This window comes from Hetaerina americana, unplaced genomic scaffold (assembly GCF_022747635.1).
Source record: "Hetaerina americana unplaced genomic scaffold, ioHetAmer1.1.p SCAF_39, whole genome shotgun sequence".
Lineage (NCBI taxonomy): Eukaryota > Metazoa > Arthropoda > Insecta > Odonata > Calopterygidae > Hetaerina > Hetaerina americana.
This window is the reverse complement of record NW_027286974.1, coordinates 2035018-2062620: the sequence shown is the minus strand read 5'-3', so window position 1 is coordinate 2062620 and position 27603 is coordinate 2035018. Positions and strand designations below refer to the sequence as shown.

General features: G+C 40.8%; 1 protein-coding gene across 2 annotated transcripts; it reads right to left on the bottom strand.

The window, feature by feature from the left end:
- Nucleotides 1-2330: 2330 nt before the first annotated feature.
- On the bottom strand, nt 2331-27390 carry LOC139691712 (oocyte zinc finger protein XlCOF6-like). 2 transcript variants are annotated; one of them, XM_071589564.1, is made up of 6 exons: nt 27036-27390; nt 25679-25804; nt 21961-22083; nt 17318-17668; nt 12306-12447; nt 2331-7314 (listed from the first exon to the last, which is right to left on the bottom strand). In XM_071589564.1, exons 1-6 carry the CDS (start codon nt 27168-27170, stop codon nt 5720-5722), a joined length of 2472 nt encoding a protein of 823 aa, XP_071445665.1. In that variant the 5' UTR covers nt 27171-27390; the 3' UTR covers nt 2331-5719. The 2 variants fall into 2 exon arrangements, with proteins under 2 accessions (XP_071445665.1, XP_071445666.1); XM_071589565.1 differs by lacking the exon at nt 27036-27390 and adding an exon at nt 26082-26165.
- Between the last annotated feature and the right edge of the window lie 213 nt (nt 27391-27603).

Below are 27603 nucleotides of genomic sequence, written 5' to 3'. Positions count from 1 at the left end.
ATGAACTCAATGGAGTCATGATTCCATACCTAATCATAAAAGGTTTGCAGGATTAATGTGGTGGTACATTATTAGCAACAGAGCGAATAAGTTTCTTTTGCAGTAGCGAAATTTGTATAACATGTTCATGGGAATGACCCCATAACTCAACACCGTAATTCAAATGACATTGAAAGAAGGCATGGTAAAGTATTAAACAATACTCAATTGAAATGGGAAAGTTTTTGCTTCCCTGACAAATAATAAACAGCTTTACACGATGGATCATTGGACACACACCATGACACAATCAATGCACCATTCAGATCATTGTTTGTTCGCCATTGTTTCTTTCATCAAATAATTCACTCACCTTGATCACAATCCTCCTTACTATTCTTAATAGATCTTTGCCCCTTTTCCCTATATTCCCAATAAAATGTGACCATTGGGGACATTGTATGCAGGGTCGCACCCAAAAGTGGTAGGACTGATTTTTTTACAAGAATTTTATTGACGATATACTTACATGGACTTAATAATCTTCAAAGTATGCTCCTTGAGCTGCTACACACTTAGTATAACGTTGCTCCCATTCCCCGTATGCCCGCTGGAAATTTTCTTTGGGGATGCCGTTGATGACCCTCGTCGAAGCCTCTTGAACGGCCTTTATCGAGTCAAAACGTCGTCCCTTGAGCTGTCTTTTCATCAGGGGGAAGAAGAAGAAGTCCGGTGGTGGCAGATCGGGAGAATAGGGCGGGTACGGCAACGTGGCAACTCCGTGTTTGGCAAGGAGCTGTCTGACGACGAGCGAATTTTCGGCCCCATCTTGGCGCACACCTTGCGCATGGCCAAATCCTGTGAAATAATGCGTTGGACGTTGGATGCAGACTGACCACACTGGTCTGTTATTTCTTCTGGACTGGTTAAGCGTCGGTCTGTGTTCAGCAGTGTCCTCACTCTGTCCACATTCGTGTCGGTTCTTGCCGTCCGGAGCGATGGTCGTCTTCAACGAGCTCCCTACCCTCTTTAAACAACTTGTGCCACTCAAATACTGTGGAACGGCTTGAGGCAGTGTCCCCATAAGCCTGCTTGATCATATCGAGGGTCTCAGTTGACGTCTTCCCGAGTTTCGCACAAAACTTCACGGAATAACATTGCTCTAAATTCAGATTCATTTTGTTTTTCGACGCGGACAAAAAAGTTGCTTCACTAAAAATGGTATCCTCACTCAACGACAGCCCGCAGGCGACTTGAGGTTGGTGTCGGTCTGCTGCTAAGAGCCCCCTCCACCTTATCCTGCCAGGCAGACCCCCCTCCACCGCTCCGTTTGCGCCAGAGAAAATCAGTCCTATCACTTTTGGGTGCGACCCTGTATCACTGGGCACAAGATGATCTGTGGAGAAGAGACACAATAAATAATATAGCAAAGAAACGACACGATAGAAAACTAAAAAGCCTTGAACTACTGCCTTGAAGGAGGACTTCGAAGGAGAGTGCTTTGCTAAACAGAAATTGGAAAGAAGAAGATGGAATGTAGGAAAAATATACCCTACCACAAATTGAGAGTGCATTGAATGGGACAAAGTCGATGGAGAGACTAAATTTTGCAAAATAAAGTTTACATGGCCTCAGTTGGCATATTATTGGACAGATTGAGTACATAGTACTCAACCTGTTGGTCAGTTTGATAGGTTATTTCAGTTGGTTAGTAAGGATATTGCAATTTAATTCCTTAGTTTTAATCGTCAGTTAAATTTATAACATCAGTTCCATGTTTAGATAGGCTATATTTGTAGGTTAGACATAAATATCTCGTATATAGATTCAGCTACTAAAGATATTAGTGTTAAGCCTAAGAATATTTAGTTTAACTGATTTATAGCATATTAAGTTAATTTATACATTTTATTGGCTGTTTTAAACATGGATTAAAAAGTAGGTAAAGGGAAGGAAGGCATTGCATAGTCAGGCTTGAGAGATTAATCATTAAGTTTTTAACTTTTATAAAGAAGGAAGCATTTAACATTTATTGAAATTGAAGTTATAAACTGTTTTCATAATGAAATTAAAATTAATGAATAATAAACTGATCAAAGAACTGAAAGTGAAGGTGACTAAGTGAGTTAAATTAATTGAAATAAGTAAACATATATAAAAATAAATAAATTTAAACCTCTTTTTCCAAGCTACTAATTTCCTACAGTTTCTACAATATTGAGAGAACAATGTTAATGTGGCATGGGTAATTGTCCAATTGCAGTAACCTGTCGGCTAGAGCGATACTCAAGTAAAAGATGCATTCCAAAAGTAATGAAATCATAATTTTTAAAAAGTATTTTATTGAACAAATTTGCACAAACTCTTAAAATTCTTCAAAGTACTCTTCTTTGGCTTCTTACATATTTTTTCCAGGGACTCTGCCGTGACTGGTAAGTGCCCTGGAAGGCATCTTTGGGGACCTGTGGCAAGGTCTTCGTCACGGGTGATTGGATCTCTTCTATGGCCACCTTAATCTGAGGGAACGAAAAGAAGTCTCCGCTGGGGTGACGTCTGGACTATAGGGAGGGTGGGGCAGCGTTGGCACCTGGTGTTTTGCCAGGAACCTGTAGACTCGTAGCGTTTTGTGTCAAACACCTTGAGGCACAAGCTTGGTGCATACTTACCTCATTGCTAAATCTTCAATAACAATGCATAAACACAACAGAAGACGATAAGTTCTGTTCATTAGCTCTTGATACCCAATCAACGGTCAGTCTAACAATTGTCGAAATCTTCAAAGCTGTTCACAAATTCTTCCACTACCATTAACTGTACTGTTAAGCGGCAGCCAGAGAGTCACTTAGCAAAAGAATGAACAAAAACTTAAAGGTTTCGTACCTCGAAGTGGTAATGCCGAGTACTGAGGCATAGGTATGCTCTCACGATAAACCCTTTCACCTTTCGAGGGCCATTAATGAACTACGATGCACTCAATGTCTCTCTCTGTACATCAGAGCAGTCTAATAAAATTTATTGCTATGAAATCTTTGTTTTATTTAAAGCACAATGATTACCAAAGTATAGTATTGTTCACTATAACTCTTTAGAATTTACAGCAAATTTTTTTTTTTTTAAATAATAATAGTTTTTGATGAATTTTAGATCTTTTTCTACACCAATAACTTGTACACATTTCAAAATATAGCCTGCCAATTTATGAATGAAAGTAAGCAAATTCATAACACACACGTTACACGCAAAAGGGTTTTTGACCTATTTATCTACAATCGCCATCCTTCACTTTGAGGTGCTTTTGTGTTGATCACTTTAAGAGTAAGTACGCCGTCCGTCGGATGGGACGTTAACACTGTTTGACCCTTGGGCACCTTTCGCCATCAAGAGTAGACTCATACCAAATGCCAGAAACTACTGCTACTGATTCATTCATCGCAAATAATTAATTAATTTAATAACTCATTAATCCTTTCCCTTCGGTATATATACAGGGTGAGTTCATTAAGTAACGCAATTAAATTTCCCGTGCTGGTCCTATTTGTCACAGTGCGATCGAATTACTTGAAGTATGTGGGAGGGACATTAAACTTCATCGTGGAACCGGTCTCAGTGCTCTCAAAGTTGTGGAAACGGCAGGGTATCACTTACAGTAAACCTCTGCGCACCAACAAAGTCATGAAAAAAACAAGAATCCACGACCGAGCAAAATTACGTGATTACTATGTTTTGTGGTAAACTGAATAAAAATCTCTGTTGAGAGGAGACTTGACAAAATGATTGGTGAAGCTTACTTTGGGGGACTCTACTCTGTCTCACTCACAAGTTTTGAGATGGTTAAAGGCCTTCAAAGCGGGTCTGAAAGAGGTTCAACGACTCTGGTCGGCTGTTAGACAGCGAAACCGACAACAGTGTGTTTGACAATTGTTGGACTCTGTCAATGCCAACACTGCCAGCCACGAATTAGCTGACTCATAGCATGTTGTGGCAAGGCACTTAGTCATGATACAGTTCCCAGGTAGCGGAGATGCTGACGGTTTTCATGGATTACAACGGTGTAGTGCATCATGAATTTTTGCCCGAAGGCCAGACAGTAAACAAAGAGTATTATTTGGGCGTTATGAGACGTTTGCGTGAAGCAATTCGCCGAAAGAGACCAGAAATGTGGGCAGAAAACTCGTGGATTTTGCACCATGATAACGCACCTTCGCACAGTGCTATCATTATTCGTAATTTTTTGACGAAAAATGCAACAAATACCATCCAACAGCCACCCAATTCACCTGATTTGGCTCCCTGTGACTTCTTTCTGTTCAATCGAGTTAAAAAACCATTACGGGGAACGCGTTTTAGCAGCCGAGAGGAAGTAATGGAAAAATCGCAGGAAGCACTGATGGACATACCGAAAACCGACCGTAACTTTTGCAAATGTCAAGTTATGACACTAAGATTTAAAGGGAATATCAACAACAGATGTACCAATTTAACAAAAAAAACAGAACTCAAATCGGAACGATGGGAGCGCCACACGGTGGTTATTCCGGGAACTTTTTGTTCAAGGTAGTATGTCATGATACAGTTCCCAGGTAGCGGAGATGTCTTTTCTCGTCCCGATGACCATTTTCCGGGAGTCTTTCCGGCAATATCCACGTAGTAGGCAGCGTTAACTGTCTGTCTTCAAGGAGCGAACTCCTTATTGAACACTCCTTTACTATCGAAAAAGGCAATGAGCATTGTTTTCACTTTTGATTTCCACATTCTTGCCTATTATGGGCTTGGGTCAGGTCCGGTGTACCATTCCGAGAGCTTTGGTGTTCGTTCCTGGGCTGTATTCATTAAAACCCAGGTGTCATCACCAGTGATGACGTTGTCCAAATATTCAGGTTCATTTTCGTATCCGTTATGTTTGCTCTTTGCTTTCATATAAAACAGAATATGGAATTCTCATGAATAACCATGAAACCTAATAGGGAAATGATAACTTGGGACAATAAGGTGATAGTAAGGAAATTTTTAAACAAAGACCCTAAACACTATCACACAACTTTCGATTTTGTGATCAATATTGAAGACTGAGATATAAATAAGATAAAATGAGATATAAATGAGATATAAATGTCTCAAAAAAGGATTAAATTATGTTACCAATATAACTTTCTCACATTTTAAAGTGCTAGAAACAGAGACTAGCATATGTATATAATCCACAAAGTGTGACAGGGTTTAATGAGTTTAATGTATATTAAGTTTAAGGCGTTTAGTCTCTGGGTCATATTCATTAAAACCCAGGTCTCCATCACCAGTGATGACATTGTCTGAATAATCAGCTTCATTTTCAATAGTTTGCAAAAGTTCACTTGAAAATTCCGCTCTGTTGGTTGTTTTTGTGATACGGTCGGCATGCAGAGGTTTACAATAACTGACGTCCTGCTGCTTCCACAGTTTGGAGAGCACCGAGACCAGTTTTGCTGCAATGCTTAGCGTCATCCCTAACTACGCCAAGTGGTTCCATCCCACTCTGTGCAATTGGAGCGGCGGGGGAAATTTAATTGCCTTAGTTTTGGTAGAACGCACCCTGTAGGTAGGCTGAAACGTTAGTTACTGTAAGAATAAAGGTTTAAGAGACAGGAGAACATCAATTTTCACATGAACGTGACAGGTACTTGTATTGAGAATGAGTTTGCTGGGAAGGGATTGACAGTTTCATGTTTGGTTAAGTGTTTCGTCATGAGGAGGGTTTGGGAAACTACGTTTTATGCAATTTTAAGTGCTTTTTGAGGTTTCCCTTCAGAGTGAAGGTTTTGGAACATATACCACAGGAAAATGATCTTTCTCTGGAGTGGACCGTCATGTGAACGTTCAGGTTACCCTTTGTTGGGAAAGACCGAGAGCATATACCGCACTGATGTGGTTTTTCGCCAGAGTGTACCAAGAGGTGAGACTTGAGGTTGCCTTTCGTCGAGAACGTCTTCGGGCAAGAAGTGCAAGAGTACGGTTTACCTCCGGCGTGAACCGTCAAGTGGGTCTTAAGTATGGCCATCGTTACAAAGGTCTTTCCGCAGATGGTGCACGAAAACGGCCTGTCCCCGGAATGCAACGCCGTGTGCCTTTTCAGGATGTATTTCCTCGTGAAAGCCCGACCGCAGACGTCACAGGAATACGGTTTCTTCTCCACGTGCGCCAGGATATGTAACTTAAGCAGGCTCTTGGTCGGAAACGATTTGGTGCACACACTACAAACGTGAGGTCTAACTCCAGTGTGCGTATACATGTGGGTTTTCAGATTATTATCCGTCGTAAACACCTTGGAGCAGACGGTGCACACGTGAGGACTAACACCCGTGTGGAGGACCATGTGAGCCTTCAGGATGGTGTCAGTGGTGAAAGATTTGGTGCAGACGGTGCACGAATGAGGATTCGCTCCCGTATGAAGCACCATGTGTGCCCTTAGGATGTCTCTCCTGGCGAATGACTTGAGACAGATGCTGCAAGCATGGCGCTTGCTATCCGAATGCACCGATGTCATGTGGGCATTCAGGTTACCTTTGGTGATGAACGTCTTGTCGCAAACACTGCACGAATACGGCTTTTCTTTTGAGTGCACCGCTATATGACACTTGAGATAGCTTTTTCTGCTAAACGTCTTATGACAAACGTTACACGTACGCGATCTCTCGTCTGTGTCCCCGTCCGTACGTGTCCCAGACCCGATTGCAGCAATACCTGAGTCAAACTGATCTCCGTCATCCCTTGCAATTGGACTATTAACTTTGTCCAACGGTTCGTCTTCGTCAGGACCGATTCCGTGTTGTCCTAAACGATGTCTTTCGTATTCCTCCTTACAAATAAACCCGACGAAACACAGACCGCAATTGAAAACTTCGACGCTATGCAATCTAACATGTTTCTGAATCGATTCCTTTGTATCAAACTCATCTCCGCACACATCACACTTGAACTCTTTGACCTCGTCCGACATAGCTTTCCTTTCGTTTCGCCGAGCAGAACTGTCTCCGAGGTCACCCACGTTGTCCTCTCTCGTCGAGTTCACCTCTGCCCCCATCACAACTTCAACGCTCTCAAGCAAAGACGCATTTCCCCTCCGATCACACAAACTAACCACATGACCTCCCGTCCACCCACTGCTTATCCCACAAACACCAGTTCCTTCCCCTTTGTCCTCACCAACTCCCTCCGAGTCTCCATTTCCCACACACCTTTCGTTTACGGAATTCGTACCCACAGCTGCAGTGTTACCTCCGATTCCTACTGTTGACGGACGCCTCCCAAAGCGTAACTGCATCTTCTTTTGATTGGAATGTAAGTTGAAACTTTGACGTCCTGTGAACGGAGATGAGAAAGACATTAGTTGTCACATGACTACAACATTTTTATTCTAAACACTATAACAAGCAACCCTTATCTGTTATGCACAATCCTATTATCGAAATAACACTAGAATACATGGTCTGCGTAATGAAAGTGGGAACTGGTGCACAATCTGGTGGCAATGACGCAGGCTACAGCCCCATCCACTAGCAGCAGCGCTTATTGTCTGAGACCCAATAATGAGCCATCTGAGCTTGGCTGATCATCGAGCTGTAGGTATGCTTTGTCAGTCATGTTAGTTTCTGCTATTGTCCTTGTTATTTTTACTGTTTGTCATCGAAAATGAGAATTGACGGAATTGAGGATCAATGAATCAGCATATCAGGTTTTTCAGTGAAGTGCAGTGGTAAAAGGTATCATGAGAAATTGAACTGAAACATACTGACAGCTGTATAAACGGTGATAATGCTTTCTGAAGAAGAAAACACCCGTTCTCTAAGTGGATTAAGCCTTTTAAAGTTGGCCGACAAGGCGCCACGGATGATACCAAGGACTTTCAAGACCTTCAACCACCATATCTGTGTTGAAGTTGGCAACATTGATCGTGTGTGTAATGGTCCCTTTGTCCTTCTTCCCAATCGTCGAAATAAACTGTAATCCGAATGATATCTGATGAATTGAATTTAGTAAACTATCAACAGCGCACACACACACACTAATACTATATTATTACCGAATGACACGATGGTTTGGATGGATCCATGGGCATACACCACGCACCACAATCAATGCACCATTCAGCAGAACATTCATAAGAGCATTGTCATTGTTTGCCGTTGTTTCTGGCATTAATAAATTCAATCACCATTGATCCTTTGATCATCCCCACCAAGGCGTCCTCTTAACACTAATGCATGTCCTGATTTGCAATTATAGTCCGAAGATGTAGAAATTTAATCCAGAATGAATGATAATTTGTTTATTTATCCTTATATTTCAAGATGGAGTCGATGTGGAAGAGGAGGGGACCTTGGGGGAACCTATCAAAGTCTCTTTGGCAGACGTTGAAGGGATTTGCTGATTGCAACTAGCAGATTCAATGGCGAATGTCTCCATAGATGAGCGGCAGAAGGTTCGGGAGAAATGGGCTCACCTCGTGGCCTTGTTCGCAATCAGGGCCCACAACAACAAAGGACTCCGAGACTTCAAAGCTATCGTTCACAAGACAGAAGGAGAAGAAATTCCACACGTGTCCCTCTCGTATGTGAAGAAAGACGGAAGGTAATGTTGACACTTAAAGGTTGGATGCCCTTCTAAATAAACAAAACACACACTACCCATATTTTCCATTCTAAAAAGAAAGACTTGTACTTTTCCACAGATTTTATTATACGGTACAACGCGTTTCACCGACTTGCGACATCATCAGGTACAAATTTGCAAAACAGACAGAGCAAGAATATATACCCTCAGGACAGAGTGGGGGCGGGGAGGGTTGGAAGGATTTGAGAGGGGTGGGGTGTGTTGATGGATTGTTTTGACCATTTCCAGGCTAATTTCTCGGAGAGGAGTGGGGAGGAGGGGTATGGGAACAATTGCTCATTACAAAGTGTCGTGTTGGGGTTTACCAAGTGCCTTCTAATCTCTAATTACTCGAGAGCGTCCATTTTTAATCCTTTTGGGAGTGTGTGTAATATCTCTGGGACAAACTCACTGCTGTGGTTGAATTCTAGTAAATGCTTGGCGAAGAGAGAGAGTTGTTATTCTGATTTCTGTGACACCTAGCGTGTTCCTTGACTCGTAACTTGATATTCCTGCCGGTCTGACCGACATAAACGCTGTTGGAATCCCTTGCATTTCAGCTTATAAAATGCCTGATTTGAGAAGGCTATCCCGGGTGTCTTTTCCATTGGCTAGAAGTTTGGAGAGGATTACGGGTGGGTAGAAGGCTGCTTTGAGTCAGGTGGGTACAAGTCTTTCTTTTTAATAATAATAATAATAATTTTTATTTGTCCAGAGACCATCATACAAAAAAATTGTACATAGTATAGGACACGTCAATATATACAATAATACACAATGTAAATACATATGCCTATTCTAAGTTTCATGTTCCATGAAATTCCTAATAGAATAGAACAAATTCCTTTGAAGAAAAGCTCTCAATTTTCTTTTAAATAGATAAATGTTTGTGCTGGATTTCAGGTCCTCGTTTAGCTTATTAAACATAAGGAGACCCATAGATTTAGGGCCTAGTGCGGTGGTTCTAGTTCTTACGTAAGTTCGGTGCAGATCATTTTTAGACCTGGTCCCATAGTGGTGAATACCACAATTTGTGTCATACATTGAAAGGTTTACAAAGGTGTACACCAGTAATACATAGATATAAATACATGGCAAAGGTAGAATGTTCAATTTATGGAATAATGGACGACAAGGAGCATTATGCTCTGCTTTGACAATTAGCCGTACGGCTCGCTTTTGAATTTTAAATATTGTGTCTGCAAGCGGTGTGGTGGTTTTTAGTAATGGATATTAAATACTTCCACGAAGTGAAGCCTGAAACAATAGAATATACCCATATTTTGTTTACGTGCTCTGCTTATGTACCAATCGCACTGAAAAATCACGATATTTTCAACAAAATGAATATTATTATGATATATCCACAACCACAAGGGCGAATTAACCCCGCTTGCCGCCCTACGCTATGGTCAATGTCTACCGCCCCCCTAAAGGAATTAATTTCATAAATAATGCAAACCAAATTCAATGCGCCCACAAGGTCCTTGAGCCTAACAACAGGGAGCTGAAATTGCATTGCATTTTATCAAATTTGGGGGAGTAATTTAAGTAGAAGAAACACAGTCTGAAGCACACGGGGGATCGAGATGGTGCGGGGGCTAACGTACTGGCTTCCCACCCTGAGGGCGCGGGTTCAAATCCCGGCGGTGTTGAATATTTTTCAGAGAGGGTATCTCGATCCCTACTTGAGGTGCTTTGTGGAGGGCACTTTGAGTGAGTACGCCGTCCGTCCGATGGGACGTTAAGCCGCGGACCCCTTGGCGCCTTTCGTAAAGAGTAGGCTAATGCCGACGCCGGGTTTCTCTCCACCCTTCATCCTTTCCTGTCCTTCCCCTATGGCGCAAATGACCTTAGCTGTCGGTCGCCTCCCCTCAAAACTACTACTACTGAAGCACACAATACCAGAGCAGAATTCGTTGATAGAGCGTAGGGACGTTTATACACCGAAGATGGTGGCTCTAGCCCTATACACTGAAACGTATCAAGGCCGAAACGTAAGTTACAGTATGATAAAAGGTTAAATACCTGGCAGAACCTCAATTTTCACATGAACGTGACAGGTATGGAGAATGAGTTTGCAGGGAAAGGGTCGATAATTTCATGACTGGTGAAGTGTTTCGTCATTAGGAGGGTTGGATAAACTACATTTTATCCAACTCTGAGTGCTTTTTGAGGTTTCCCTTCAGAGTGCCGGTCTTCCAACATATACGGCACGACTACAAACTCTCTCTCTGTAGTGGACCATCATGTTAATTACTTTCTGGTCTGCCCTCAAGAGTGCGTACATCTCCAGGGAATTGGCTTACGTACGATAGATCAATTTTAATATCCCCTGCAACAATTTCAGAGCGTAAAAAAATCATTTGCCTCGACCGGGATTCGAACCCGGGTCCCTCTCGATGTCCGGTCTGAGTTCTTTTAGCCAGTTAAGCTATCGAGGCATGCTCACTTAAACTCTGAAATTTTGGTGGCTTTTTCAAAGGAACAAGATGTTGTGACGAAATACCGTATATACAACGTCACAGGCATTAACAGTTTTTCTATTGTTTCAGGCTTCACTTTGTGGAAGTATTTAATATCCATACTAAAAAGATTTTAAGTGGTGCTCAATCCCATTTCTGGGAGATCTTTCATATAGGATTTCCAACTGCCTACCCACCTCACTCAAAGCAGCCTTCTACCCACCCATAACCCTCTCCAAACTTCTAGCCAATGGAAAAGACACTCAGGATAGCCTTCTCAAATCAGGCATTTATTAACTGAAATGCGAGGATCGCAACAGCGTTTATGTCGGTCAGACCGGCAGGAATATCAAGTTACGAGTCAAGGAACACGCTAGGTGTCACAGAAATCAGAATAACAACTCTCTCTCTTCGCCAAGCATTTACTAGAATTCAACCACAGCAGTGAGTTTGTCCCAGAGATATTACACACACTCCCAAAAGGATTAAAAATGGACGCTCTCGAGCAATTAGAGATTAGAAGGCACTTGGTGAACCCCAACACGACACTTTGTAATGAGCAATTGTTCCCATACCCCTCCCCACTCCTCTCCGAGATACTAGCCTGGAAATGGTCAAAACAATCCATCAACGCACACCTGCAAGCCCCCAGTCCCTCTCGGGCCCTTCCGTCCACTCCCCGCCCCCACTCTGTCCTGAGGGTATATATTCTTGCTCTGTCTGTTTTGCAAATTTGTACCTGATGATGCCGCAAGTCGGCGAAACGCGTTGTACCGTATAATAAAATCTGTGGAAAAGTACAAGTCTTTCTTTTTAGTATAATTATTAATAGTTTTGCCCGACGTGCCACAGTCCATGAGGTTAAAGAACCATCTTTTTAACACTTGAGCTATTTATATCGTCATAACATCTATTTAAAAGCCCCCAAAATTTCAGAGAGTTTAAGACGACATCCCAATAGTTTAACTGGCTAAAAGAACTCAAGACTGGACATCCGGGTTCGAATCCCGGTCAAGGTGACTGATTTTTACACTCTGAAATAATTGAATTGAAATGTACATTAGCGTATGACTCCGTTGGAAGTTACTCTGCTGTGGCATCTCCCTCAGTTTCTTTGCAATTTACTATCCCCGTTATACCCACGGCTCATTAGAAGATTCCGGTTGATATTAGAGCTCATTTCGGAGGGAAACAATTGCGTCTTACGGACCGGGAAGTATGATATGCATTCCTCACCTTGCAGTGCAGCATCACTTAAGCTCCTATCTCGGTGCTTGTCTGGCGAGCACTCCTTCTCCCCACCGCTGATGCCTCGTCTTAGCGCCTCCCTCCTGCCATGCACCGTGCATCCTGCATCACCCCCTTCCCCAACCATTGCCTGTGTAATACACATGAAGAGCATCAGCATATAATATTATAAATATCCTCACAGACATTTTACATAACTTTTCCATGTCTCATTTCAAAATAGCAAGCTTATTTTTGCACAGAATCACACATTTAGGCATGGAACTCAAGGAACTTAAGCAGAACACCGACAACAGCGCATACAGGGTCCATTCCAGTAGTAATGCAATTAAAGTTACCACACCGCTCCAATTGGTCGGAGTTGAATCAAACCACTCGGAGTAGGTGTAGGAGGGAGACGCTAAGCTTTGCCACAAAACTGGTCTCTGTGCTCTCGAAACTGAGGAAGCGGCAAGACGTCAGTTATTGTAAACCTCTGCGCGCCAGCCGTGTCACAAAATAAATGGAATCAACAATCACCAGCATCGTTACATAATTACTAAGCACTTAACTGAATTAAAATCTCTTGAGGAGACTGACAAAATGATTTGTGGGGCTTACGAGGACTGTGTTCTGCCCTACTGACAAGTTTTGATGTGGTTAGAAGGCCTCTAAGGAGGGCCCGGAAGAGGTTCACGAGACGAAGAACACTCTGGGAGACCATCAACCAGCGAAACTGATGACAATGTGGGTCGTATTCGACAAAATTTGGACTCAAGAGCGTCGATTGAGTATCAAGATCGGTCAAGTATCAGCATCCATCCAGATTCTCTCCATCGCAGTTTCTTGAGAAAATACGTGGTTTGTTTGAGCAGTAATGGGGTATCAACTTCTTCCCAACGTACGTTTTGGAAAAATAGAAAAATAGAATAAATTAGGAAGAATGATTGAAAGATCTTAATTTAATGTTTGGGCAATTGCTATTTGGAAGTTTTTCCCATCTTTCGGGCATTTTTCAACCACTGTGTCAGTTAAAATGTTCCCATTTTGACTTTCAAACATTCATTGCGTCATTTTATAAACAGTTTCGTACAAACCCAAAGCGCTACTTCCCCAAAGGCATGACCCATCGATGCAAATAAGTGTTGAATTCATGAATAATATTCATATTTCATTATTCCTTTAGGGATATAGAGAGATATATTATATTCCCTTAGGGTTGATTACTACTGTTTATGGTTTATTTATTAAAATAGCATGCTATCATTATATGGCAACCGTATTACCAGGTGTGCAAGATGGAAATTGTGGATTTTAAAGTGGAAATTTGGGAGAATGATTGAAAGAGCTTTGCTCTAAGAATTCTCGTTGGACATATTTCCTATCCTGGTTGCAATTTTTGATTACCACGTCAGTTAAAATGGTTCCGTTTCCCGTACAAAACGTTCATCGAGCCATTTTTACCACATATTCGTACGAACTAAAGCACTACTCAGCAAGTTTATGACCCATGGATGCAAACGTGTGTTTAATCGGAAGGAAAGCCAAGTCAGACCGGGTAATCCGTGCGGGGTAGAAATAACTTCCCAGCCGAATGCTTCTGACGTGTGGTCCCCCAGGGAAGTGTAATAGGGCCTCTTCTGTTCTTAATATGCATTAATGACCTAAGCACACACGTTGGTGGCAATCTGAGGTTATTTGCTGAAGACACGGTGGTGTACAGGGAAATAAGGAGCCAACTAGATTGCGAGCTACTCTCTAGAGACTTAGACAATATCTCGGAATGGTGCAATAAATGGGGATTAACACTTAATGTAGATAAATGCGCAGTTTTGAAATTTTGGAATAAAGGAAGCGAGGAACAGGATATAAACTACAAAATAGAGGGTTCAGTATTGACTACGGCAAATCAAGTTAAATATTTGGGGGTTGTTCTAACACCACGCCTTTCATGGGGAGCACATATCAGGACAATATGCGGATCAGCTTTAAAGAAACTTGGCTTCATAAAACGGGTGGTGGGGAAATGTAATGAAAAAGTTAAAGAGAGGTGTTATTTTGCTCTAGTTAGACCCCATTTGGAATATGCCGCAAGTATTTGGGATCCTCGGGAGAAAATTTGGCAAAAAGAATTAGATTAAGTCCAGAGAAAATCCGCTAGATTCGTTAAAAAATTGTTATGATGAGAACACAAGTGTGACAGGTCTCTTAGGGGATTTAGGCTGGGAACCACTTGAAGTACGGAGAGAACAAGCGAGGCTTAGACTTTTAGAAAGGTTCAGAACAAACGAGTTTAACTATGACACTGAAGGAATTATAATGGGCCCACGCTACTTAGGTAGATCAGACCACAAAGATAAACTAAGGGAGATAGATTCCAGGACAGATAGACACACAAATACTCATTCTTTCCCCGAGCAATCAGAAATCATAATAGCAAGAAACCGAAGTCACTTTAGAAATATTGAAAACATTGAATTTACAAGTCGGAGCAAAGTTAAACACTGCAAAGCTGTTAGGTGTATTTATACAGGTGCATGTGTATGTAAGATGTAGATTGAGTGTTTGCATGTGTGTGGGGTGTAAGTGTTCATGCATGAATGCATGCCATGTTTTTTTTGTGGATATATGATTTTGTGGTTATTCCATGTGGTTTTTTTCTTTTCTAAATTACGGGTGGTGTCCTAACACCCCCCCCCCACACACCCTTGCGGCGGCTTGCGGGGTATTAAGTAGATGTAGATGTAGATACAGATGGTTACGAAATGAACTGAACTCGTCGTCTAGGTTTTGCATTGTTGCTAAAGATTTAGCAAGAAGGAAAGTGTGAGCAAAGCTCAATCTGTTCAATAAATTACTTTTTTAACCCTCTTAGTGCGGTGGGGATTCCAGGGGAACTAGTGAGAAGTGAAAAGGGTAATTTAAGAAAATGCATCACCTTAGGAAGAAAAACATTATGAAGTTATTTGTTTAGATATCCATACACAGTTTTTTTACTTTAAAATAAAATATTGTAGGTAATAATGATGTTATACATTTACATCATCTCAAAAATAAATGTAATTACAGGGTCGCACCCAAAAGTGGTAGGACTGATTTTTTTACAAGAATTTTATTGACGATATACTTACATTGTCTTAATAATCTTCAAAGTATGCTCCTTGAGCTGCTACACACTTAGTATAACGTTGCTCCCATTCCCCCCTGTACGCCTGCTGGAAATTTTCTTTGGGGATGCCGTTGATGACCCTCGTCGAAGCCTCTTGAACGGCCTTTATCGAGTCAAAACGTCGTCCCTTGAGCTGTCTTTTCATCAGGGGGAAGAAGAAGAAGTCCGGTGGTGCCAGATCGGGAGAATAGGGCGGGTGCGGCAACGTGGCAACGCCATATTTGGCCAGGAGCTGTCTGACGACGAGCGCGCCATTGCAGAATTTTCGGCACCATCTTGGCGCACACCTTGCGCATGGCCAAATCCTGTGAAATAATGCGTTGGACGTTGGATGTAGACAGACCCAACTGGTCTGCAATTTCTTCACTGGTTAAGCGTCGGTCTGTGTTCAGCAGTGTCCTCACTCTGTCCACATTCGTGTCGGTTCTTGCCGTCCGGAGCGATGGTCGTCTTCAACGAGCTCCCTACCCTCTTTAAACAACTTGTGCCACTCAAATACTGTGGAACGGCTTAAGACAGTGTCCCCATAAGCCTGCTTGATCATATCGAGGGTCTCAGTTTCCGTCTTCCCGAGTTTCGCACAAAACTTCACGGAATAACGTTGCTCTAAATTCAGATTCATTTTGTTTTTCGACGCGGACAAAAAACTTGCTGCACTAAAAACGGTGTCCTCACTCAACGACAGCCCGCAGGCGACTGAGGTTGGTGTTGGCCTGTTGCTAAGAGCCCCCTCCACCTTACCCTGCCAGGCAGACCCCCCTCCACCGCTCCGTTCGCGCCAGAGAAAATCAGTCCTACCACTTTTGGGTGCAACCCTGTATTACAGTATTATAAATTTGAAGAATAGTTTTTTAGAAATAATATTTCGATTTTTAGACACAATGATGATATTTTTTTTAAACATTTTTCAATAAAAGCTACCATATTTAAATATAATAAAGAATCAAAAAGACATTTAGAAAAAATTATATATAAATAAAGAAAAACCAGTGAATTGCATATTTTTTTGTCAGCCTCTGCATAGTTCGATTTTTGTTGAAAAGGCTGATCTCACTGAGTCAAATTGGGACTTGAAAAACATTTAAATTTGCTAATTAAAAAATTAAAAAAATGTGTTATATAATTGTATGGAATTCAACCTATCGATAGCACAAAAACCATAAAATATTAAAGAAAATAACCAAAAGCTACAGCGATTTAAACAATAGCCTACGCAAGAGCCGATATATCGGCCCGCCGCACTTTTCGCCATGGATACAAAAGCCAATATATGGGCCCGCCGCACTAAGAGGGTTAAATAATTGAATTACTTTAGGTACGTACCCTGTACACGCAAATCACATCAATCAGGGAAGGATTTCATGTAAACAATACAAAGAGATGTTTACATACTCCAATTGATCAACTGAAGCAGATCGGGAAATTCAATCGCATTACTTACGGAATGCACCCTGTAATGTCATAGGCTTTCATAGTCTTGTGCAATACGCAATATTCCACAAGGCTAAAGCCAACTTTTAAAAAGGCAACAGCTGTTTTGCCTTTTCACAAATTTGAATGAACTGTTGGAGATGCCATGATAGTAACTTTTGGCGGGGCCATCGGTATTTCCTCATGACAGTAACGGCACTACGTATTCATTCTCCTGGTTTAAAGGTACGGTATGGTACTTGTACCTTATGTCAAGATAAAAATTTGTTCCTTTGAAGCCCACAAAATTTCATAGTGTGAGACGATGCCTTGATAGCTCAGCTGGCTAGAAAAAACTGTCTGGATAATGTGGGATCTGGATTCGGTTCCCGGTCAATGGTTCTACCATTATAATTCAAGTGAAAATGTGGTTCTTACTCACGTCTGTGCTTCCCTTTTGCGCAGAGGTGTCCGCCACAGAGAGAGGTGTTGTTTCCAATGCGTCATCATCCACTTCCTGTTTAATAACTCTTTGGAGAATGATTGGATTTCGTGCAGCGGGCGATGACTCTGAGAACCTCTCCTCCCTGAAGACACGATCGTCGGACATGGTGATCAGAGTTGACGGGATAGCTTCCTCGGACATGGACAAAGGGTCTCTCTCCACAGGCAAACCGTCATTCTTCAAAGGCAGCCCACAATCTTCTCCCACTTTCACAAACACTTCCACAGGTGGAATTATTTGTGAAGGCCTCTGGACACGGCCATCTGCCCCCGCCATGCGCCAATCCTGCTGAAAAAGCAACAAAATCCATCAGTATTCATTAAAATAAGCGTGTTAATCTCAGACTATACACGGAGAACTATCCACACAACAATGAGACTTACAATTAAATCACAACAAATTACTGCAATCATTAAACACATGAGTTCTCCATTTCCATACATACATACATATATATATGTAGGGGTGTTTAAAATTATTTAGCAATGGAAAGAAACATTCTCTTTTCTGTTTTCAATCGATTTTTTGTTTAAACAAGAGCAGAATTGCAGTTCTACAAGAGGAACAGAGAACTATCTGATCAGAAGTGAAAATAGCAATATTTTAAGCTTATACAGGGTTCGTCCGGAAAATAAGTGTACTGAGCTCAGGAAAAAAAATTTATTACACTTTTACATATCTTAAGCTAATATTCCTCAAAATAGGACCCTTGTGAGTCGATACACTTGTTCCAGCGGCGTCCCCATTCCTGGAACGCTCCCGCGAAGGCATCATCGGGAACCTCTCGAAGACACTTCGTCACGGCCTCTTTGACGGCGTCCAAAGTCCCGTATCGCGTTCCTTTCAAACTCCTCTTTATCTTCGGGAACAGAAAGAAGTCCGGTGGTGCCAAGTCCGGGCTGTAGGGTGGGTGCGGCAGCGTTGCCACGCCGTGCTTGGCCAAGAAGTCCGACACGACAAGCGCGGTGTGAGACGGCGCATTGTCGTGATGCAGCCGCCAGATGTTTTTGCTCTGTAATTGCTCCCTAATAATCTCGTGCACTATTGTTTTTGGCACATTACACTGCTCTGCTATCATCTGAACACTAAGACGACGATCAGAGTTCAGTACATCGTGAACTTTTCGCACATTTTCGTCGGTGAGTGTCGTTGATGGGCGTCCAGGCCATGGTTCGTCGTCGACCTCTTCTCTGCCCTCCTAAACATCTTGTGCCACCGAAAGATCATGTTTTGGACATGGCTGACTCCCCGTAAGCCTGGTTAATCATACCGACAGTTTCGGTAGTCGATTTCCCAAGCTTTACCGCAAATTTGATGGAATAACGCTGCTCCAAAAACTTCGGCATCGCGTTCCGTGACGTGGGTCGAGCGTGGAGGTTCGCGTTAACAGAGCTCCTCACTACACCACAGCTCAGAGCCGACTGCCTTTTTCAGCGTCGCTTGCCAACATACCCCCCTCCAATCGCAGCCAGTCAGAGCGGTGCTGGGCGCGCCTGGAGCGGCGGAAAAAAATCAGTACACTTATTTTCCGGACGAATCCTGTATACAGGGTTGGGTAGAATGGACTCCCTAGGTTCAATAAATCGCTGAAAAGGGAACAGGTGGAATAGTGGCGAGGGAATACTGTCGTAGGCTGGAGAAAACAACGGTATTTTTAGTAGTTACCATAGAGTTGTCCGGTGAACATATGGCGAGGATATGTCATAGAAACGTCCCTTAAAAACAATGATAATAATAATAATAATAAACAATAATTTTATTGCTCTGGGAGCAAAGTCCTTTGGAGTAGAATACATGTTACATGAGGTTTTGAAACCTATGGAGTGAAACAGGTTTACATAATGCATAGAATAAGGTTAATTAAACCAGTCACAAAACATAATTTAACATCATTTGAATCAGTATATAGTACAATACATATGTACATACATATAACAATAGTTATAATTACCATAGCATAAATATTTAGCCTGATAGAACAGTAATGAGGTCATTTTGGTAGTGTGGTGGACAGATATATATGAAAACGTTCCTGTTGAATTGGGATGTGTTCCTGGATAATTTTACTTTATTATAGGCAAACACTTCCATAGTTTGACAGGATGAAATACTGAATGACTTTGCATATATAGCCGTGCGGTAATTGGGAAGATGGAATGTTTTTGTAATGCGGTTTGATCTCTTTGTCGTAAGCGAATTGAATATAAAATTTTCATATAAATAAGAAGGGGGGTTTTGATAATTCAGAAATTAAAATAATTGTGAGGCCTTTTGAAGTATCCTCCTCTGTTCGAGTTTTAACCAATTCAACGTTTTATTGTAAGAATCTACACGTTCATTAAAACGCATATTAAAGATGAATCGTAGACAAGAATTTTGGAGCCTTTGTTAATTTTGTACTTAGCTCCTTGTTCTCATCAGCGTAGACAACTGAGCAATAGTCGAGATGTGGTAATACTAACATTTGAACAAGCTTCTGGCGTAACGTTATAGGGATTAGGTATCTGAAATGCTTCATTGTGTAAAGAGTTTTGTGAACTTTATTAGAAATGGCATTTACTTGCTTGCGCCAGGTTAAGGTGCTGCTTAGATAAACTCCTTTGGCTTTTCACTGTACTTGAGTAGTCAATTTGAATATTTAAAACACTTATTTTAGGGAGATCACTTGCGAGCAGCATATGTACATTGGCGGTGCTTCCAAAGATTATCGAATTGGTCCGAAAAGTGAAGAGTCAGGCGTGATGTTGTGGAATCGAGACATAATGAAAACTTCGTTGCAATTTTCCACAGTTAAAACTTTATTGCCGACCATGGTTTCGATACACTGTATCATCATCAGGTGAGGAAAAGTACAAGGAGAAGGGATATATATACCAAGCTACAAGAAGGGGTGGCAGGGGAGGAAAGAGCGGGGGGAAGGGGGGGTTTGTCATGAAGAGAAAGGCAGGAAAAACCAATGGAACCCCCGTTTTCCTGCCTTTCTCTTCATGACAAACCCCCCCTTCCCCCCGCTCTTTCCTCCCCTGCCACCCCTTCTTGTAGCTTGGTATATATATCCCTTCTCCTTGTACTTTTCCTCACCTGATGATGATACAGTGTATCGAAACCATGGTCGGCAATAAAGTTTTAACTGTGGAAAATTGCAACGAAGTTTTCATTATCAAATTGGTCTTTTTGGGATTCAGATTTAGCCGATTTTCAGTCAGCCATTCACAGATGAGTTGGATATCCTTGTTGACCAAGTTAATGGTATTTTTAAATTCAGAGGGGTAGGTGATAGAGTGGTGGCAACACAGAGGGTGTTGTTGTCTAGCGATGAAGTGCATTTTTACCTCTCCGGCTCAGTAAATAAGCCAAATTTTTGGTACAGGGCGACTGACAACCCTCACAAACTTCACCCAAGACGTCTTCATAGTCCCTAAATGACAATTTGGTGCCCTGTGTCCTCCATAGCCATTATTGGGCCTTACTTATTTGAATATCCAGGTACAACTGTTACTCTGTGCTACTGTGGGATGCTGGAGAACATTTTACTCCCCAAAATGGAAGAGTATGGTGAGGAATATGACACAGGGAAGCCTTTTGGTTCCAGCAGGATGATGCCACGGCTTATACCACCCATTGTTCAAAGCCCCAAATCCTGCAAGAACAATTACCCGGCCACCTGATCTCCTTACGAGGCAATGTATTCCATGGCCCCCTCGCTCCGCGCATTTCAGCCCACTAGATTTCTTTTCCTTGGGGATATCGCAAAGCGGAGGCATACAAAGTTTAACCAGGGACCTTTGGAGGCACTTAAGGAGACAATTACAGATGTCATCGCATCGGAATAATGCAAGATATCCAGAGTTTTCAAAAACTTTTTTGAACAATTCAAAATGTTCATTGTTCACCAACGTTTTCACCTTGATGATATAATATTGAAATCCTAATGAAAAATAAAATAGCATTGGATGCACTTTTCAGTAATGAAAATTCCTTCTCCAATTTTATTTGTTGATTTTTTTACAATTCACCCATCAAATCAGGGAGACCATTCACCCTGTACTATTAGACAACCTTTTAATTATGTCATCAAATTTAAACACTTGAGAAAGCCTACATTTCAATTCATGCATGCAAACATCAAAAAATACATAAAATTTTCAAAAAAGCACTTAATTATCTCGACAAATATAATTTTATCGAGAATTTTAAATGGAAAATGACTCATTTGTTGCATACCATGCATATATGTTTGTTCTTTTGCCTTCATATAAAAGAGAATATGGAATTCTCATGAATAACCATGAAACCTAAGAGGGAAACGATAACTTGGGACAATAAGGCGATAGTTAGGAAATTTTTAAACAAAGACACTAAACACTACCACACAACTTTTCATATCAATATTGAAGACAAAGCATTTTTGCTGAGGCATTTCATGCTTTTTAATTTTTTAAGAGGGGATATAAATGTTTGAAAAAAGGATTAAATTATTTTACCAACATAACTTTCTCACATTTTGAAGTGCTAGGAACAGAGACTAGCATATGTATATAATCCACAAAGTGGGACAGGGTTTAAGGAGTTTAAAGTACCTTGGTTTGGTCGGGTGCTCGTACCGTGGCATCTGCCTTTGGCACGCCTCCCCGGTTGACAGAGGTAAAGTCATCCGTAATCACTTCTTCCTCATCCGACTCCCTCTCTTGCTTTATGGTCACCTGGGGACAATATTAATAGTTGTTTATACTGACACCGGTGCCATCATCAGTTTCCGACGCTCTGTAGAGGAACAATCTTGCATCTATACTCCAAACGGAACAAATTATGAGGAAAACATTAAAAGAGAACTTCCTCTCATCGCATTAATAAGGTTCCCCAGGAAGATCTGGTACCCGAAAAATCACATAGCTTGGGTGAAGCTGCAGGTGCCCAGAGACTTGCCAGGGAATCAAACCTGGGACCCTCCAGTCAGTAGTCCCACTGGACTACCCCATGGACCAGAGCGTCCCACAATATATATATATATATATATATATATATATATATATATATATATATATATATATATATATATATATACACATACATATATATTATACATACATATATATTATACATACATATATATTATACATACATATATAAAAAACCATAAACACAGTAATGATCCCGAAGGTCGGTTTAGTAGGTGATGGTGGAGATCACCCAGTACTAAGCCCTATTTACGGCGTGTGAAAATTCACACATCAGGGTAATAAGGGGGGCCAGTTCCTTTCCCTGTGCCGGTTATGGTTTCCCAGGAAGATCTGGTACCCTGTTAGTAATCACAAAGCTTGGGTGCAGCTGCAGGTGCCCAGAGTGCCTTGCCCGGGAATCGAACCCGGGACCTCCGATCAGCAGTCCAACACTCTACCCCCTGGACTACCGTGACCCACACATATATATACATCTCTATAACAATATCTTCGAAATGGATCGCTCTTCGGCGACGCACAAATATATAAAAACACAGACATAGATTTTTAGACCATAGAGACACAAAGAAGGGACACTCACAATATGTTGTTTTAACGTTTCGACACTTTGGTTGTCGTCTTCAGAATGGCGTTCTCAGGTGGAAGAGCGGAGAGGACATGTGCGGGGGAGAGGTGGGGGAAGGAGAGGTAAAGGGACCAATAGGGAATGAACAAGGGGGTGGGAGGGGATATGTAGGCGGTCATATGATGCATTCAGTGGGCTTGGTTCAGCCCAGACGGTTTAAATGATTGGGCCACCCAGATATGCGCCATCTCGTGGGTTCTCACCCTTCCAGAAAGGTTTAAAAATCTACATCTGTATATATATATATACATATACATATATTATCATATATATACATATATATATATATATATATATACACAAATAGATATAGATATATATATATATACACATATATATACATATATATATATATATACATACATATATATATATACATATATATACACATATATATATATACATACATATATACATACATATATATATATATATATATATATATATCTTTAATGTATATGCACCAGCACTAGCGAACACAGACAAAAGCACAGGAACACACAAAAAAGAAAAGGGAACACACTAGTTTTCAAAGTTACAGTACAAGCCACCTTTTTCAAAGAAGAGAAGGAGGGAATTCAGTTTGAGAACTGCCAAATCATGCTTGAGCATTATAATAATCCCTGTTGAACCTTGCGGAGCAGTTCTTACTCCATTACGTCTTGATTGGATTATGTTTTTCGTACCTAAAGGATTAAGGATGTCTAAAATGTCATCATTTCCAGTCGAGTGCTTTGACCAGCTAAGCTATCAAAGGTATAAACAGCCTTTTAAGCATTTAAAAGTTGTCTTTAACCTCGTGGACTGTGGCACTTTGCGCACAACTACAAATGCCTGTAACATTGTATTTACAGTATTTCCTCACAACATCTTGTTCCTTTAAAAAGTCCCCAAAGTCTTAAGAGTTTAACAGGACAGCTCGATAGCTTATATGGCTAAAGCACTCAGACCGGACATCGAGATGGATCCGGGTTCGAAACCCGGTCAAGGCAAATGATTTTTTATTCACTCTGAAATTGTTGCATTGAAATGCACATTAGCGGATGACTCCATTTAAAAGTTACTGTTGCGGTATCTCCAGTGCAGTTTCTTTGGAATTTGGATATTAAATGTTTGGCATCATCATAAATAATAACTTTTACACATAACTTTTTATTCTATGCTTCATTTTACTTTTTAATATAGTCTGGCATTTTGAGCGCAAAATAAACCAATTCTGCATGGCAATCTACAGGGTTCGTCCGGAAAATAAGTGTACTGAGCTCAGGAAAAAAAATTTACTACACTTTTACATATTTTAAGCTAATATTCCTCAAAATAGGACCCTTGTGAGTCAATACACTTGTTCCAGCAGCGTTCCCATTCCTGGAACGCTCCCGCGAAGGCATCATCGGGAACCTCTCAAAGACACGTCGTCACGGCCTCTCTGACGGCGTCCAAAGTCCCGTATCGCGTTCCTTTCAAACTCCACTTTATCTTCGGGAACAGAACAGTTCTCTAAAAACTGTGGATCATTTTTGCAGTGATCCGCAAGTTGTGTCGCGATTTCCAAACGATTGAGTCTCTGATCATCACTGAGCACTTTCGGCACCTAAAAAATCAGTACACTTATTTTCCGGACGAACCCTGTAAATGGGTAATCTCTGAAAAATAAATGAAAAGAGTAGTAATCATTCCCTTTGACCTGGATGAGAACCCTGTTAAGACGGAATGATGTTTACACTTTGAAATATTTACATTTTAATACACATTAGCGAATTACTCCATTAAAAATTTTCAATCAAGTCATCTTCCACAGTTCTTTCAATTTGGTTATCTGAAGCTTATTTTATTTACGTAGTCTCACAAATAAATATGCAAACTGGTGCATTCTGTTGGCCCTGACGCGGACAATAGCCCCGTGCCCACTATAGAAGCGCTAGTTGTCTGAGACCCAATTAGCCATCTCCGTTGTCCTTGTTTTTACTGTTGTCGAAAATTGAAATTGATCACAATCCTCTCCTCCTCATTCTTATAGATCTTTGCCCCTTTATGATTTTTTCATATATTCCCATAAAAATGCAATAAAATTAGATAATTGGGGACATTGTATATCACTTAGGCGCAAGTTGTGTGGAGAAGAGACACAATAAATCAAGAAACGACACGAGAAAATTAAAACTAACTGCCTAAAAGGACTTCCAAAGGGTGCTTTACTAACCAGTTTTGGAAAAGAAGAAGAAGATGGAATATCAGAAGGCATAGCCTATTACGAATGGAGAAAGAGTACTTTGAATTAGAAGGCAAAACAAAATCTATGATGGAGACACAAAATTTTGCTAAAAAAGTTTTTATGGCATCAGTTCATGTATTTAATGGACAGACCTTTTGTATTAAAATATATTTCACCATCATAATTTTACAAAAAACAAAAAAAAACTGTAGAACTTCTGTGTTTCCAGGGAACTTTGACAAACTACAGGATGACTTGGTCACACAATGGCAAAGGAACTCAAACACTACCATAGAAGCGTCTTCAAAGTACTTGAGAGAGGTATTTATACTAAGTTGAAAAAATATATCATTTGTGAAGTGGGTTAAAGCGTTTGGTGTTCAATTAAGTGTCCGCAGGTCGACAAATACATCTCAGAACTCAAAGCAAAAGTTTAAAAGATGAAAAATACTATCAGTCATATACCTTTTAATTTTTCTTTCCTTTAGGAGAACACTTACGGTTAGCCTTTTTCTCTTGAGCTCACTGGCAGACCTGATGCACATTTTCTTGAAATCGCTAAACTCGCCCAATTTAGTGCAGCAATCACGGCAGGCGGTGGACGGAAGGCCATCGTATTCGTGAACCTAGGAAAAACACAAAAGATCATAACAACAGGGATTGCATTTAGAGACATCACAACTCTTGTTTAGGCCCTCAGAGTATATTACGCGGCCACAGTGATGTATATTTGAAGCCTAGGCATCTGCGTTTCATTGCTTAATGCTCCAGAAATATTTATGGCTACAGTTTTAATTTAACATCCCGTCAAGGGTGAAATCTGATGATTGAAAACTATGATGAAATATACATAAGGCATACCATTCATAACATCCTGCTTAATTTATAAGCAGCAATACGTACTTAGAATTAAACTGATGTCTAAGTGACAAACAAACAAAAAATACGTAAAAACGCCGCACATTTCAAAAATAAACACATTTGGTTGTTAGGGGCAAACAACGAGGTCGTCTTCGGCGCAACCAAATATTACGTAAGCTAATAATACATTTGTAAATGATCATAATTAATTCTCAATTGAATTCGTTACACGAATGCCAAGGGAAGATGAAGATTATCGGAAGGAGCAGGATCAAAGAAATCAGCGGAAAAGGACTATTTCCGTCTCATATGCGTCGGTTGACGGACGCACCTACGGAGAGTGGAACAGAGCAAAAAAGAAATGTTTTTGCTAGGAAAACTTGCTACCACCGCTTTTTTTGAAATTCTATTGGCCGAAATTATCATTTAAACGGGAAACGAGGTAGTTCAGCGGTTAGAGAACAAGACTGCAGACCAAATGGCCAGGATTCGATTCCCGGGGATGCCTCAAGACAATATCAGTCCTACACCTTAACTGCTATTTTGGCCAAAAATTGGACAATATCAGCCCTACACCCAGATGTGTTTGATAGTACAATAGGCGACACAAAAGAAATAAGGTAAAGCCGCTCTACTACGCACTATTTCAGTAGTAATATCGCATTTCATAAGATTATATTAATAGCCTCTTTGCACAAATAATACGTAGCAAAAGGTTTGGTTGGAATCGCGTATTTTATAAGTTTCAACAGTAAGCATAGTTGCTACAACTCCAACAAAATAAAACCACCCAAAATCTAGTGACTATGACGAACAAGCGAGTCTACGTACTATTGCCTTTTGTGCAACTAATATATGATACATTAGTTACATACAATGCAATTAATAGGAACGTTTAAGTCATTTGAGAAAAAAACAATACACCGACCAGCTTAAATCAAAAGGTGCCGACTGATATGAATGTAAAACATGCAGCAATTATGGTAAACCACTCACCTCTATCTGTAGTAAGTCCTGAATTACCTCAAATACTAATAAACCATCTGTTCTATTCGCATCGAATACATTAACATGCCAGTCGTCGGATTTTAGACATAGCCTGCATAAAAATAAACTACCATCCACCGACATTTTCAAATGATACTTTTAGAGATATATCACGGCAAAACGAACTTCACCATCGATCCAAGGTAAGAAGCAGAGCGTTTTTCACTATACAACGCTCGCTTTGATTAAAAAGTGGTCTCAACTGATACGATGAACGCTTACAAGAATTAATTCATATCTTAAATTGAGAATACTAAACGTTTTACTAAAATATTTTACACAACATTCGTACAACCATAATACTATTTCGCGGAATCCATTCCTCAATCCAATCGGTTCCAATCCACGTTCCCCTGTTATTAAAACAAGGGAATCGATATGGCGCCGATACAGAAATTTCCGTCAGCTGATCGCGAATAGTACGTTTGGCGAAAAGAATACTTTGATTTTTGAATGAAAAAGCATGGAAATGCAATCATTTTCCTTTCACTTTAACTGTAAAAAGTCTCAAATCACC

Bases quoted from the DNA above. Each gene is read 5' to 3' on its own strand.
- LOC139691712 (XM_071589564.1), bottom strand. From the start codon at position 27,170: ATGTCGGTGGATGGTAGTTTATTTTTATGCAGGCTATGTCTAAAATCC. The intron at 25,805-27,035 runs GTGAGTGGTTTA...TGTTTTTCCTAG, and splicing joins AGGACTTACTACAGATAGAG to GTTCACGAATACGATGGCCT. The intron at 12,448-17,317 runs GTGAGTAAGAAC...TGTATTACACAG, and splicing joins CGCAAAAGGGAAGCACAGAC to GCAATGGTTGGGGAAGGGGG.